The sequence below is a fragment of the Caretta caretta genome, chromosome 6 (genome assembly GCF_965140235.1).
Source record: "Caretta caretta isolate rCarCar2 chromosome 6, rCarCar1.hap1, whole genome shotgun sequence".
Taxonomy (NCBI): domain Eukaryota; kingdom Metazoa; phylum Chordata; order Testudines; family Cheloniidae; genus Caretta; species Caretta caretta.
This window is the reverse complement of record NC_134211.1, coordinates 18,397,621-18,412,517: the sequence shown is the minus strand read 5'-3', so window position 1 is coordinate 18,412,517 and position 14,897 is coordinate 18,397,621. Positions and strand designations below refer to the sequence as shown.

The 14,897-nt window shown below is 46.1% G+C and overlaps 1 protein-coding gene across 1 annotated transcript in view; it reads right to left on the bottom strand.

The window, feature by feature from the left end:
* LOC125637986 (solute carrier family 9 member C1-like) overlaps positions 1-14,897 on the bottom strand; it is a 295,718-nt gene that overhangs the window by 95,155 nt on the left and 185,666 nt on the right. Inside the window, exons 16-18 of the mRNA XM_048853105.1 lie at positions 10,127-10,315; positions 1,667-1,816; positions 1,160-1,211 (exon numbers count right to left, since the gene is read on the bottom strand). Of these exons, the coding sequence (XP_048709062.1) occupies positions 1,160-1,211; positions 1,667-1,816; positions 10,127-10,315 (391 nt within the window). The remainder of the gene's footprint in view (positions 1-1,159; positions 1,212-1,666; positions 1,817-10,126; positions 10,316-14,897) is intronic.

Here is a 14,897-nt window from a genome sequence, read left to right as displayed (position 1 = left end):
CCGGTGCCCCGTAATGCAGAGGAAGGCGAAAAAATCCCAGGGCCTCTTCCAATCTGCCTTGGAGGAAAATTCCTTCCCAACCCCAAATATGGCGATCAGCTGAACCCTGAGCATATGGGCAAGATTCACCAGCCAGATATCCAGGAAAGAATTCTCCGTAGTAACTCAGATCTCACCCCATCTAACATTCCATCACAGGCCATTGGGCCTATTTACCATGAATAGTTAAAGATCAATTAATTGCCAAAATCATGTTATCCCATCATACCTTCTCCTCCATAAACTTAGTGAGTTTAATTCTTGAAGTCAGATAGGTCTTTTGCCCCCACTGCTTCCCTTGGAAGGCTGTTCCAGAACTTCACTCCTCTGATGGTTAGAAACCTTTGTCTAATTTCAAGTCTAAACTTCCTGATGGAAGGTGGAGTGAGAAGAGACAGGCCATGGCAGGGGGCAACGGGCCTCCAGGGATGAAGCCCTTACTACAAATATCAAAGGTGGAGCTAGCTTGATTTTGGTTCTCTTTTACTCCCTTTCACCTGGCTAGGCCTGGGCTTAGCTGCCCAGCTGTTATCAGAAATGAAACCCTGGAAAGAGGGAAAAGGGGTCCGGCTAGTGGATTTTTGTTTTTAAATCTACTTTCTTGGTTCCCTGCAGTGCCGAGCTCTGGTCAGGGGAATGCCCTCTTCCCCCGATTCTGGGCTCTCCCTTTCACTCGCTTGTTGGCTCAAACTCAGGCTGGCAAGAAAGGGAGGCTCAGCTGAAATTAACCAACCCCAGCCAACCTGGGCTGCAGTGAACAGAACGCCCTTCCCAATGAACAGCGTGCGCCCTCCGGATGATGACAGTGTACTGTTGTAGTTGCTTCTGGTGTGTAACAGAATGTAGTAAGAAGAGCGTGGAATGGATTTTATTAACACTATTGAGCTGCTTGTGAATGATTTTGAAACTATACTCGCCTGTGGGTGTGGGGGTGTGTGTGTGTGTGTATATCTATATAAAATTCTCTGTTGAATTCCCTGGAAATTTTGTTCAGTGACATTTTTTACTCCTTTTGCGTGCTTTAAACAGCTATATCTAGCGACTTTTTCAGGGTCTGTCTGGTGACTTCCTGCTATGTGGAGTCAGCACACTGACTATAAGGTATCTCCATTTTACATACCTAGCTCTTTCATAGCATCTTGTTTATTCTTTTCCATAATTTTATTTATTTCCTGTAAAATAAAGGAAAATGCAATTTCTATTAGGAAAGATACATACACCTTTGTGAGTTCATATTTTAAATACATTTTAGTACAAATATTGCGGAAGTCCGTTAAATATAGGGGGTTAGCAGTGAGTGAGTTAGGGTTAGAATGACATTAAGCCATAACCCATGTTGTAGAAGGACCAGGCTCCTTTTGGAATACTTAGAGGAGGTCCAGTTGACTAAGAATACTTGAGGTCTGCCAGATGGCGTAGCAGCTCCATCACCCTTTGAAAAGGTGCAGTATGCATATCATGTATCAGCTGTGCTAGAATTTGTTTTTAATCATTCTGACATCTTTATTTTATCTATTTTAACTTCCTGTTATCAATTTAAATCTATAACTTTTTAAAGAATATAAATTAAAATTTTCAAAACACACATTTTAAACCATTTCCTATACTTTCTATTATTTTCCCTCACCTTAGAAATTGTCTCATGACCAGAAATCTGCTCAATTAAATATTTTGTATCTTCTTCACCTTGGACATATCCCTTAGCAATATCATATCTAAAGGTTAGCTGTTTGTTTATTTGTTTTTCCAATAGGTATATCAATTTTGGTATCACAAGCTGAAATAAATAATAATGAAATAAGTCATATCTGCAAACAAAATACATGATCTAATAAAAATGTCAACTTTTCTAATAGGAATTCTTATACAGATTAATACACTTCACATGTATGTTTATATTTCATTTAACTTTGATTTATGTAAATACTACAACAGAGTGTCTGTCCAGATGCTTGATATGCTCTTAACATAACTTGGAAGTTCAGCAGTACAATTTAATATAACCTATGTTAGTTCCCCAGAAAACCAAGGTTGCCATTGTTTAGTGAAAAATCTCCTAAACGTCCTCTTTATAAAGTGTCTTGTAAATCTGATACTTACTTTTTATGCTGGGGTGGAAGTAGGAGTAGAGAAAGGAAATAGTTTAGCCACTATAGTTACAGTGAATTCCAAGGACAAAAACACCAACTAAATCAATTAAAGACTATCATTGCTGTGAGTAAAAGTTCTTTGATTGTCGCCTGCCAACTAAACTAACAGCTTCCTCCTTGAGCTTCCTGTTTTAGAATCAATAAGTGATTATTTGCTGTGTTAGCAGCAATATTGGGGTAAAATCATCAATTAACTGTCATTATTTTCAACCTTAGAATTTGTAACAGTTTTTTTATTTTACTCTTGAATGTTTACTTTTAATAAAATTCATAAATGACACAATTATTTTTCCTTTAATTAGCACTTTGGGTCAGAACCCTCCAGAACCTAGGTGAATCAGTCAAGCCACTTATGAGCCTAGATAGCTCTCCTTAAATTAAACCCTTTGGTTTTGACAATAGCTCACTGCACTAAGTGGAGGAAAAAACGGTTACCCATCTTTTGTAACCGTTGTTCTTCGAGATGTGTTGCTCATGTCCATTTCATTCTACTTCATTATTGGTGTGTCTTCACCCATGTGCACGGAGGTTGGAGACTTTTGCCTTAGTGGGTTCGGCTGTGGTGCCCTCTGGGGTGACTGGCTCACGCCGCAGTATACCAGGCGTGGCTGGCACTACGCCCTCTATTCCTTCTTGCCGACGGCTCCGACAGAGGGGTGGGAGGGCGGGTAATGGAATGGACATGAGCAACACATCTCGAAGAACAACAGTTATGAGAGGTGGGTAACCATTTTTTATTCTTCGAGTGTTTGTTCATGTTGATTCAATTCCACGTGACTCTCAAGCAGAATCCTTGGAGGTGGGCTCAGAGTTCACAGTCTTGCAGATTGGAGCACCGCTCTACCGAAACCAGTGTCATCATGAGCTTGCTGGGTCAGGGCATAATGCAAAGCAAGTGTGTGGATGGACAACCAGGTTGCGGCCTGACTAGTTTCTTGGATCAACACCTGAGCGAGGAAGGCTGCTGATGACACCTCCGCCCTAGTTGAATGAGCCGTCACAATCGCCTGCAGGGGCACCTTTGCCAGCTCATAACAGTAGCGGATTCAGGCCATGATCCAGGATGAGATTCTCTGGGAAGACACTGGGCAACCCTTCATCCTGTCTGTGACAGCAACAAACAACTGCGTAGACCTACGAAATGGCTTCGTTCATTCTATATAGAAGGCCAGTGCCGGCCTGACATCTAGGGTATGCAGCCTGCATTCCTCATCCATTGCATATTTGGACACAGGACCGGTAGGTATATGTCTTAACCAGTATGGAACTGAGAGACGACCTTGGGCAGAAAGGCCAGGTGCGGGCACAGCTGGACCTTGTCCTTATAGAAGACCGTATAAGGCAGTTCCGACGTGAGCACCCTGATTTTGGACACCCTACGGGCTGAAGTTATAGCAACCAAGAAGGCAACCTTCCAGGAGAGAAGCAGAAGGGAGCAGGGAGCCAAGGGCTTCAAGTGTGGGCCCATGAGCCTAGACAGCATAAGATTCAGGTACTGGGGTAGGGACCGGGTCCCGGACATGCGGGTAAACGCACATCAGAGCTTTCAGGAACCAGTCGTCATCTGATGGGCGAAGACGGACCTGCCTTGGAATGGAGGGTGGAACATTGATCTGGCCGCCAGGTGAACCTTGACCGAGGATAGCAACAGGCCCTGGAGTTTAAGATGTAGCAAGTAGTCCAGGATGCTTTGCCGTGGGGCCTCTTCTGCATGAAAATGATGATCCGAGGTCCAACATGTGAACCGCTTCCACTTTGCCGTGTTGGTGGCCCTGGTGGACGGTTTCCTCCTACCCAGCAGAACCTGATGGACAGCAGCAGAACACTGCCATTCATCCCCACTCAGCCACGCAGTAGCTAGGCTGTCAAGTGCAGTGCCGCCAGGTTCAGATGCAGCAGATTGACGTGGCTCTTAGATAGCAGATCTTGCTGAAGAGGTAGCTGCAGCGTGGTGGCTGCCGAAAGACTCAGCAGCATGCCGAACTAGTGTTGATGAGGCTATGCTGGGACTATGAGGATGACTGTTGCTTTGTCTTCTTCACCTTGAGCAGGACTCTGTGGATTAATGGCACCGGCAGGAAGGCATACATCAGAGCTCCCGAACACTGAATCAGGAAGGTGTCCGACAGGGAGCCCTTGTCCCTGCCCTGCAGAGAATAGAACACGTGGCACTTTCTTTTTTGCCTGGATGCAAACAGGTCCACCAGGGGAGTCCCCCACCTATGGAAGATTAGGCTGACCACCTCCAAATGGAGCGACCATTCATGGCGAGACGAGAAGGTCCTGCTGAGGTGATCTACCAGGATGTTCTTGGCTCCGGGCAGGTAGATGGTTACCAGATGAATGGCATATCGCACACAAAAATCCCAGAGGCTGAGCACTTCCTGACAAAGGGCTGAAGACCTGGCACCACCCTGCCTGTTGATCTAATACATCGCAGTGGTATTTTCTGTAAGGACGTGCACCACCTTGCCTTTCAGGTGGGGCAAGAAGGCCTGGCAGACCAGGCGAACTGCTTTGAGCTCCCTGACATTGATATGAAGGGCAAGATCGTTGTGGAGCCAGTGGCCCTGGGTGCTGAGCTCACCCACATGGGCTCCCAAACCCAGATCTGACACATCCAAGACCATGGTGATCGATGGAGATGGGATTGCAAAGGGGACTCCCTGCAGCACCGACCTGGGATCCTGCCACCAATCAAGAGACAGGAGGACGTGGTTTGACACTGTGACCACACAGTCCAGGGTGTGCCTGCTGGGGGTGTAGACCGAGGCTAGCTACACTTGCAGAGGCTGCAGATGAAGACAGGCATAGCTAATCACATATGTGCACGCGGTCATGTGGCCCATCAGTCGCAGGAACATGTGGGCCGGGGTGAGTGGGTGGCTCTTTATGTGGGAAATTAAGCTTGACACGGCCTGAAAACGCACTTCCGGAAGGAAGGCGCTGGCCCACATGGAGTCAAGGATCACTCCGATAAACTCTATCCTTTGGACTGGCATTAACATGGACTTTTCTGTGTTTATTAACAGGCCCGGGTCACTGCAGGTGGACCTCACCAGATCGAGGCTCCTATGCACCTTCCCAGGAGACTTGCCCTTGATGAGCCACTCGATATATGGGAAGATCTGGACCCCTTGATGTCTCAGGTAAACCGCTACCAGCGCCATGCATTTCGTGAACACCCTGGGGGCCGAAGACAGGTCAAAGGGTAGCACCATGAAATGGAAGTGGCGCCCAACTGCTATGCAATGCAGGAAATGCCTGTGCCCTGGGAATATGGAGACATGAAAGTAAGCGTCCTTTAAGTCGAGAGGATCCAGGGATGGGATGATGGAGGTCAGGGAGACCATGCAGAACTTCAACTTCTTGAGAGACATGTTGGGGTCACCCAGGTCCAGAATGGGTCTGAGACCCCCTTTGCCTTCAGGATTAGGAAGTAGTGGGATTAGAATCCTCTTCTTTCCATATCTCGAGGAACCTCCTCTGCAGCCCCCAAGCCCAGGAGATTTTCGACCTCCTGAATGAGGAGTTGCTCGTGAGAAGGGTCCCTGAAGAGGGATGGGGAAGTCGGGGGCGGGGAGGGCGGAGGGAGGGGCGGCCAAAAATTGCAGGGTATAGCCCCAAGCTACTATGTCCAGGACCCAATGGTCTGATGTAATCAGCAACCAGGCCGAGAAGTAGGGAAAAAGGCAGTTGAGGAAAAAGCGGGAAGGATCCAGGCAGTTGGCTGGTACATCGCTCCCGAGCACACCCTCAAAATGAGCACTTCTGGCCCCCTGGGTGCTTCGCTGGGCAAGGCTGTGCAGCAGATCGGGACAACGAAGGGCGGCGATAACTAAACCCTACATCCCTTTTCCTGGCAGGTGCCTGCCGAGCCTGCCACTGTCGAGGTGGCGGGGGAGGCCGGAATGGCTATCTCAACGCTTGAGGAATATGCATCCCCAGAGAGCAGAGAGTCACCGGTGTGTCTTTATCTATTTCCGTAGATAAGAATCCATTTGGTAGGAAAAAAGGCCAACACCGTCAAATGGGAGATCTTGAATAGAGACCTGCATCTCCTGGGACTGGTCTGTAGTCTGAAGCCAGGAACTGTGCTGCATGACCACCGCAGAGGCAATCACTTGGGCAGCTGAATCGGCCATGTCCCAGGCCATTTGGAAGGAGCACCGAGCTGCCGCAGTACCCTCCTCCACCAGAGATGTGAACTCCAGGGTCATCTCCTGGGTCATGGAGTCCTTGAACTTGAGGAGAGAGTCCCACAAGTTAAAGTTATAGTGACTCAAGATGAAGATCGGTGCCAGGGAGATCGTCTATGGCTGTGCAAATCACAGCGCGAGGATGGGGATCTGGAGCACGGAGCTGATGACTCATAGTGGTGAGCCAGAGCCCTGAGCCGACGCGGAGAACAAGAATGTGGTGACCGAGGGTTGTGTCTTGGCTCCGGAGACCGGTGGCACTTGCTTGATTTGTGCAAGGCCTTGCCAGCAGGCTTGCCCTCTTGAGGAGCCATAGCCAGATATATAGCCCCAAGCAGTGCCATCTGCAGTGGGGGCGCTCTCCACTTTCCTGGTGCCAGGAGCTGGGAGGCTGTCGACTGCGCCATTGGCCTGGGCCCTTTACTGTTTCCTGGAATCGGTGATGGGTTCTTTTGGGGGAAGGAACTCCCTGGGGCTGAGCCCTTTTGCGGGTCTGGAGTCGGTGTAAGGCCCGAACAGGGTCCTTTGCCCGGAGCCCCCTGGTCGCGCTTGCTTGGTGCCATCTTCTTTGGTTTCTTCTTCGGCACTAGTGACAGGAATCGGTTCTGGGAGGAACCCGGTGCCGGGGGTGCACTCCGCACCGAAGTAGAAGCACCAGGTGCTGCATCAGGCTGCTCTGGCTCCGAAGTTGTGCGCAGGGCAGCCTGCATCAGGAGGGCCCTGAGATGTATGTTGTGCTCCCTCTGAGTCAGAGGACCAACATTTTTACAGCTGTGACAGCGCTCCTTTACGTGGGATTCCCCAAGACAGCTTAGACAACATTCATGCTGGTCACTAGCAGGCATAGACCTGTTACACATGGAGCACTGCTTAAAACCCAGGAGCCGGGGCACGCCCTGCCTGGGGCAGTGTCCCCGCTGGGACACTATCTAACACTTAACAGCTACTTAACAACTAACAAACAATGGTTAAACTATTTACAGCCAGAAGCATAAGGCTGAGATAGAAAAAAAATCGCTGGCCACTTGCGAAGCAAGGGGTAAAGGCGTTCCAACTGACCACCACGGATGGTAAGAAGGAACTTAGAGGGCGTAGGACCCACTGTGCCTGATACACCATGGCGTAATATACCAGAGGGTGACACAGCCAGATCTACGGATACTGCTAAGGCAAAGTTTCCGACGTCCACGTATGTGAACACACACACACCTAGAATGAACTAGAATGGAATCGACATGAGCAAGCACTTGAAGAAGAATTTCTGTGGACATCTGTGTTGAAACCAGAAATAAATCGTTGATTGGTCATGTCTCCCAGGTAATAACACCTTCATTGATGCAAATAGCACTCCCACAGCACCAAGAGCTCCAATTTGCTGCGTCAGGGCAGCATGGCCTCACACTGGAGATCTCCAAAGTCTCCAAAGAACAGGCAAAACGTGCTTGAAAGACTGACATGTATAAGGCAATATGCACTGCTGCCACCTGCATGATCACTTTATAGAAAGAAAAAGCAGAAACTTATATTGTCTTTGCAGAAAGAATGTTGAGACTATCAGATACACAAACTCCTGTCTCCAAATAATAGGTCTGAATACAAAGGATGATCCATTAAGAGAGTCTCTGCTCTGAAAGATTTCCATTCAGCCCCTTCTCCAAATGCAACAAAACAATCTAGATGACTTGAAAAACCATGGCCCCATCCTGGTTGCAAATAAGTCTGCTCAGATCCAACTTGTGGAACAAAGTTACCCAAGTGAATCATGGGATCAGGAAAATTTGTTCAGATGAGAAAACCAGAAATCTCTTGCAGCTACAACTTTGAGTATGATAGTAGTTCAGGTAATACACTGCAGCTGACATATCTATGAGCACTTGCACTATATGACTCCTGATGATAAGGCTAGCTAAGTATGTTGGACTTAGAACAAATTTACACGTTATCTAGCTTCAAGGGGATTTCACAGACTGAGGGTCTGCTCACCTCCTCAAATGATGTAGGCAAAATAATTCCCCATAATGATGGTGCACAGGGGCTGAATAAACTGAACCCCTGTCAAGGCTGATTCCCCACTCTGGCACATAGAGTGCAGAAGGTGGGGGCTGGCAAGGATTCTAAAAATTAATACTGGCCACTCCAGGCTTGTATTAAACTCTGAAGGTTACAGCTTTTCTCTGACCTTGGATGGGTAGATGCTGCCACCACCCAAGTGCAAAACCCTTTTAGAACCCAGGTAGGGGCACTTGGGAATTCCTTCCTGTGGGTACCCTCAAGCCCTTTCACCTCCCCACTCCCCTCCGGGGAAGAACTGAGAAAGAAAACAAAGGAAATCACCTGTTGCCACCAGCTAATTAAACAACATATGCACAAACCTCTTAGAGACACAAAAATTCAATCCTGCTATTAAAAAAGCTAAATTTTATTAAAAACAAAAAGAAAGAAAATACATCTGGAACTTAGGTTTTTTGCTAGGTTTTAAAAAACACAATTACAAGGATTAAGTATCAAGATAGCTTCTTGAGATCCAGCTTAAAGGTTACAAGCAAAACAAAAGCATTTGGGGTTAGCACAGAGGAGTCCACAAGCCATAAAGAAAAAAAAGAGATAAACCTAATCACATTTTCCTAGACATTTCCTGATCTACTTACATATCTAGGGTTTCAAATGAGTAGTTTCTAGGTATGATTTGATAATTTTTCATACCTTACACAAGCTCTTACAGCATAGTTCCAGCCCTGTTCCTGCTCTCCGGGAGAACAACACAGAAGACAAAGGGGAAGTTTTTTCTCAATTTTAAAAAGTTCTAGCCTTCCCATTGGCTGTTTTGGTCAGGTGCCCACTCCCTTCCTTTTACCTGTGGACTTTTTAACCCTTTACAGGTAAAGCAGGTAGAGAACAGTTACTAACAGTGATTTTATAGCTAACTGGCTGGCTGGGTATCCATAAAAGGGAGCTCCCTCCTGCCCCACCTCTATTTATCACAACCCCTCTTAGGATTTTGGATGGGAAAGTACACCACAACGTCTTCTTTTTCATCCCAGTTCCAGCAGTCACAATAAGAGTCCTGAACAAAGCCTGAGCTTGTAACCATATGAAGTGTATGTATTGAAGCTACACTTTCTGACACGTTTAACCATGGTGGCTGAAAGCAAGACACTAGAAAAGTACTTTAATGCTATGCATTAATATAAGGACTTAGTAGTGGGGGGAGAGGGTGAAGAAAACTTTCCTCATAAATTAGAATTAAAACAAAACAAAACACAAGAAGAACAATGTCTGGTCAGCAACCCTCAGATTGTCTGATTTTTCTTCAATAGCAGAATAAACAGGATTTGAAAGGAAAAGGTAGGTAGTGCACCCCTAACCGTCAATGCTGACATATGGACTGTTATGACCCTCTCCTAAAGTACAGTGCATTCAATTGTTCCACAGATCATGTGATATATCATACAAAATGTAAGAGTAGATGTGGGGAGGCAGTTTTATGAGGAAGAAACATGGTTTTATCTTAGCTCTATAAGCATTCCACATACTCCCATGCTCTCAGTGCAGCACGCTATGAGATATCACCAGCAAAGCACATAAGGGGATGTCACATCAAGGAGGAGCCACACAGATTTAAAACAATAACATTTGAGAATTTGGTTTACATTTTATTTTACTGAACCTAAAAATAAAATACAAAGCTGCATGCTTTTATAGTTCCTTGTTAAAAGTTATAAAAATCTTTATCTTTACCTTCAAAAGACGCAGAACTCTAATAAGGCGAAAGATTCGGAATACCCTGATAGTCTTAATCGTATTGTATGTTGGGTGAAGTGGCTTAAAGACATTAATAATCATGATATCTATGAGTCCAACTATTATGATTACTAGTTCAAACTGATTCCAATGATGAAAGATGTAAGACCTCCTCATGGCTAAAGCCTGTTATTTAAAAGAAACATACAGTATTTATTTAGATTCATTACATAGTTTACAATATATTAAGCTTTTACTCAAATCTGAAAATTATAATGCATCTTTCAACACTACCCAGGCTTGACAAATCCATCTATTAACAGCACATAAAACTTCCCTATAGGCCTTACCAACCAATTTATGCAGAATTAAAATCTTTAACTAAAAAACAAACATCAAATTTCTAGCCTTTCTGGTCTCAAAGGTAACCTTTGAAAGTAAGTATTACCTTTCTGCAACTGCAGGGAGGCAGATTGAAACAGATATGTAAACTGTTTAAGACTTAAATTCTGGCTCCAGAACACAGCAGGAGCAGCTGAATTATGCATAGGTCAGTCACTTCAGAGGTGAATATTTGGGGGAACAAATCCTTCTCCCTACCTAGGACAGTCTATGGCAGTCTCTCTCTTTCTGACCCAATGAATATTTATATAGACAATTAAAGTGGAACAGCTCCAATAGGAAAGAGAGGCAGACTGACTGTATCCCACAGGATAAGGTATTCATTCAGGATGTGGGAGATCTGCATTCACATCCCTCCTCCAAATCAGACAGAACAAGGACTTGAACTTGGTTCTGCCATGTCTCCTGCACCCTAGAGGGGTGCCATAGCCAATGGACTATTGGTTATTCTCGGGTATCTGTCTCTGTTTTTTTTGTGAAAAATATCAAAAGGTCTCAGGGTCATCCTGATGTGGAAGGGGAAAAATTTCAAAATTTTTCATGGAAATAGGAAAGCTGTTTCCCATTTACCTCTACTTTCAAGACATGATTAGAAGGTCGGAAAAAATCTTAAGACTTTCCAATTTACTATGTTCCACTCCATTTTTTAAACGGATAATTATTTTATTGAAAATATGAAGTTTTGTAACTGGAGTTCTTCAAGATGGACTCTACACATTCCCACTCTTGGGATGTGCCAATGGTACAGCTCTGACAGTGGAACGTTTAATCATAGCAGTGCCCATTTGAGCGGTCTTGTACCTGCTCCTGGTCTCCCCCACTCTCAGTGTTCCTAAATGTTCTGAGGGCAAGGATATTAAAGAGGGCTTTGATGCCACCAGTCACCAGTGGCGGCATCCATCCATTGGGAGCCTCTTGCAAAACTCAATTCTGGGTCCCCTACTTGTGTGGAGAGTGCCATTTTGCTCTACAATATGGCGTCCTCCACACAGCGTGACCTCTCATGCACTGTACACAGAGCAAAATGGCATCCTCCACACAGGTAGGGGCTTCAGATCCTTCTGCACTGAAGGGTTTGATACCACTCCAGGAGTGGAGGTCAGTGTCTTATGAAGAGTTTTAGATTGTTTTTTGCCCTCCAAGACATTGTGGGCTGATATAGTCTGATTGTACTCAAAGATCGTTTAACAGATTTGTAACCAGAGAGTTTACTGCCAGGGCCTCCTGAAGCACTGAGGCTTGGAGTTTGCTTAGGCGTTAATTATAAGATCTTGGGGTGAAGGTGCTGCATATTAGGTAGGTGAGGGATTAGGTGAGGAAAAATGCCCTTCTCCCAGGCAAGCCTCATCTAAGATCTAAAGTGGAGAATACAGCAGGACAACAGGCATACATCTTGAATCCTGGCCTTTTCCCCTTTGGATCTACACCATAGGTTCCAAGTGCCAATACTGTAGCTCAGGAACCCCAAAACTAATAGAAAACAAACAAAATAACTCTTATAAAATAAAAAAAAAAATAAAGAAAACCACCCACAGCAGGAAGGAACTGACATGTCTCAAGTGCCACACACCTTCTATAACCTGGTTCTGAGAATGCTCAGGAACAGCACGGGGCATGAGAAGAGAAGGTTACTCACCTTATGCAGTAGCTGAGGTTCTTTGAGATGTGTGTCCCTGTGGGTGCTCCACTTTAGGTGTTTGTGCACCCCTGCACTCTAGTCAGAGACTTTTAGTAGCAGTGCCCAGTTGGGTCGCACATGCGTGGCCCCTGCCTAGAGCTGCTGCAGGCAGTTAACTGACGCTGTGCGACCAAGCCCCACTCAGTTCCTCCTCTACTGCAGAGACTAATAAAGAAACTCCGAAGTAGAGGGGAGGAGGGAGGGTAGTGGAGCACCCACAGGGACACACATCTCGAAGACCCTCAGCTACTGCACAAGGTGAGTAACCTTCTCTTCTTCGAGTGCTGCCATGTGGGTGCTCCACTTTAGGTGACTTCAGAGCAGTGCCCTCCGATGGAAGGAGGGGCTTCAGAGTTGAAGTTGTGACCTCCGATAGTAGAGAGCATCTGAAGGAGGTATCAGATGTTGCCTGTTGCTCTAAGGCATAGTGCTGTCTAAAGGTACAGGCTGAGGCCCAGGCAGCAACTTTACAAACATCCGTGATAAGTACATTGTGCAGGGAAGCCGTGGAGGCTGATAAGTCTCTAGTGGGATGTGAGCGAATCCCCATGAGGGATTGGCAGTAGCACTGATGATAGCAGAGTTTTGTGTGATTATGGATCTATGTGGAAAGTCTTTGTTTAAAGATGGTGCTCCTTTTGGAGCATTCAGCGATGGATAAAAACAGTCTGGGTAATTTATGGGATGGTTTAGTCCTGTCTACGTCAGAAGCCAATGCCCTCTGAACATCAAGATTATGAAGTGTGTAGTGTGTTCCATCTGTGTGGGGTTTAGGAATGTGGTCTGAGGGACACTTTATCCTCAAGGAAGACCATGTATGGCAGTTCTGCTATGAAAGCCCAGTGCTCCCACACGTTTGACAGATGTCATTGCCTCAAGGAATACTACTTCCATAGAATGGTGTAGCAGTGATTATGTTGTCCTAGATTCAAACAGGGAAGAATTGATGATCCGAAGGACCAGGTTCAGGTCCTCTGGTGTATTAGGCTCACGTAGTTCAGGGTAGGTATTATTGAGTCCTCTGATGAAACATTGGGTCAGTAGATGGGTAAAGGCAGGATGGCAATTCACCTTGGGGTGGAATGTTGTGATGGTAGGTAGATGGACTTTTATTGGGCTCATGGATAGGTCTGACCATCTGAGTTTTAATAGGTAACGCAGTATAAAGGACAATGTCCCTGGGATGGAAGTCATCCATTTAAGTTGGCACCAGGCTTTAACTTGTCTCCCCTTCAGGGTGTATGGGTGATGGTTCATTTCTGTTCAACTGTGTAATTATATTTTGTACCTCATCTGAACAGGTCAGCTCAGGTTCCGTGAGCCACGGAGGAGCCATGGTCTGAGTTTCTGTGGATGCAGGACACGGCCTGAGTCCTGGGACAGTGGGTGAGACAGAAGTGGGAGTGTGATTCATGGATGCACGGTCATGCTGAAGGGGAAAGGATACCATGGTTTGGCAAGGCCATGATAGTAGAATTACTGTGGCCCATCCAGCCTGATCTTGTGGATCACTCGGTTCAAAAGAGGAATAGGAAGGAAGGCATAGAGAAGGGGAGCATTCCACTCAAGGAGGAATGCGTTGTCTAACGGCTGCACACAAGACCTGCACTGCAACAAAAATGAGAGTGTTTGGTATTTTGTGCAGTTAATAAAAGGTCTACTGTGGGGAACCCCCAGTGTTGAAATACATGCAGGAGTACTGTGTTGTTGAGTTCCCATCGCGGTGCTGAGAAATTTGTCTGATGAAGGTATCTGCTGTGGTGTACGGACATTGTGTCTGATGCACCATTGTCAGGGTTTTATTGCTTGCACACAGAGGTACTGAAGTGTGCTCCCCCTTGTCTGTATACATAATACGTACAAGCTAAGGCTTCAAATAGCCTTGTCCTTGATGAGCGGCAGGAACTGGGAGCAAGCATTGTGAGCAGCTTGAAATTCCAATAGGTTTATATGTCGAAGGGATTCCACAGGGGACCAGCAGCCCTATATAGAACGTGGGTGCAGGTCTGTTCTGCCTCCCAGGAGTGAGGCATTTGTGGTCTGAATGAAGGGTGCCCCTGTGCATACGTTGGTCAGTTTTGCCCACCAGAGAAGGTGGTCCCTTATTTTGCCCGATATCTTGGCATGCTTGTTTATGCTGTGCCTGTGTGGAACAAACTTGATACGTAGCCTTCCTTATAGGTAATGGATGTTTAATCTGGTGTGTCTGATAGCAAATGTTGTGGCTGCCATGTGGTTAAGGAGTTGGGGGAAAGTCCTGGCAGACACCTGTGGGCTATTTCTAGCAGTGCGTATGAGGCTGGTGAGAGTGAGAGAATGTTGTTTCAGTAGTGAGGCTATAGCCTCGATAGAGTTGAGGTGGGCCCCAATGAAGTCCTGCTCTTGCACTGTTGTTAGAGTGGGCTGCTCAGTATTTATTAGGAATCCCAGATTCGTGAAGAGGGTTACCACCTCTTTCGTGGCTTGCAATGCTGTCTGCTGGGTTGATGCTTTTAGCAGGCAGTCGCTTACAGTGTATAGTGTGACCATCTTGAATCGTTGTGTTTTTGACGAACTTGTTGAATTATTGGAGGTCGAGCATTGGTCTCCATCCATTGGAGTTCTTGTTAGGGAAAGTTGACGGTTGGGATGCAGCAACTTGAGACGTAGATTGTTGTCCCTTCAGGTTCTGCGTCTGCGACCCTGAGA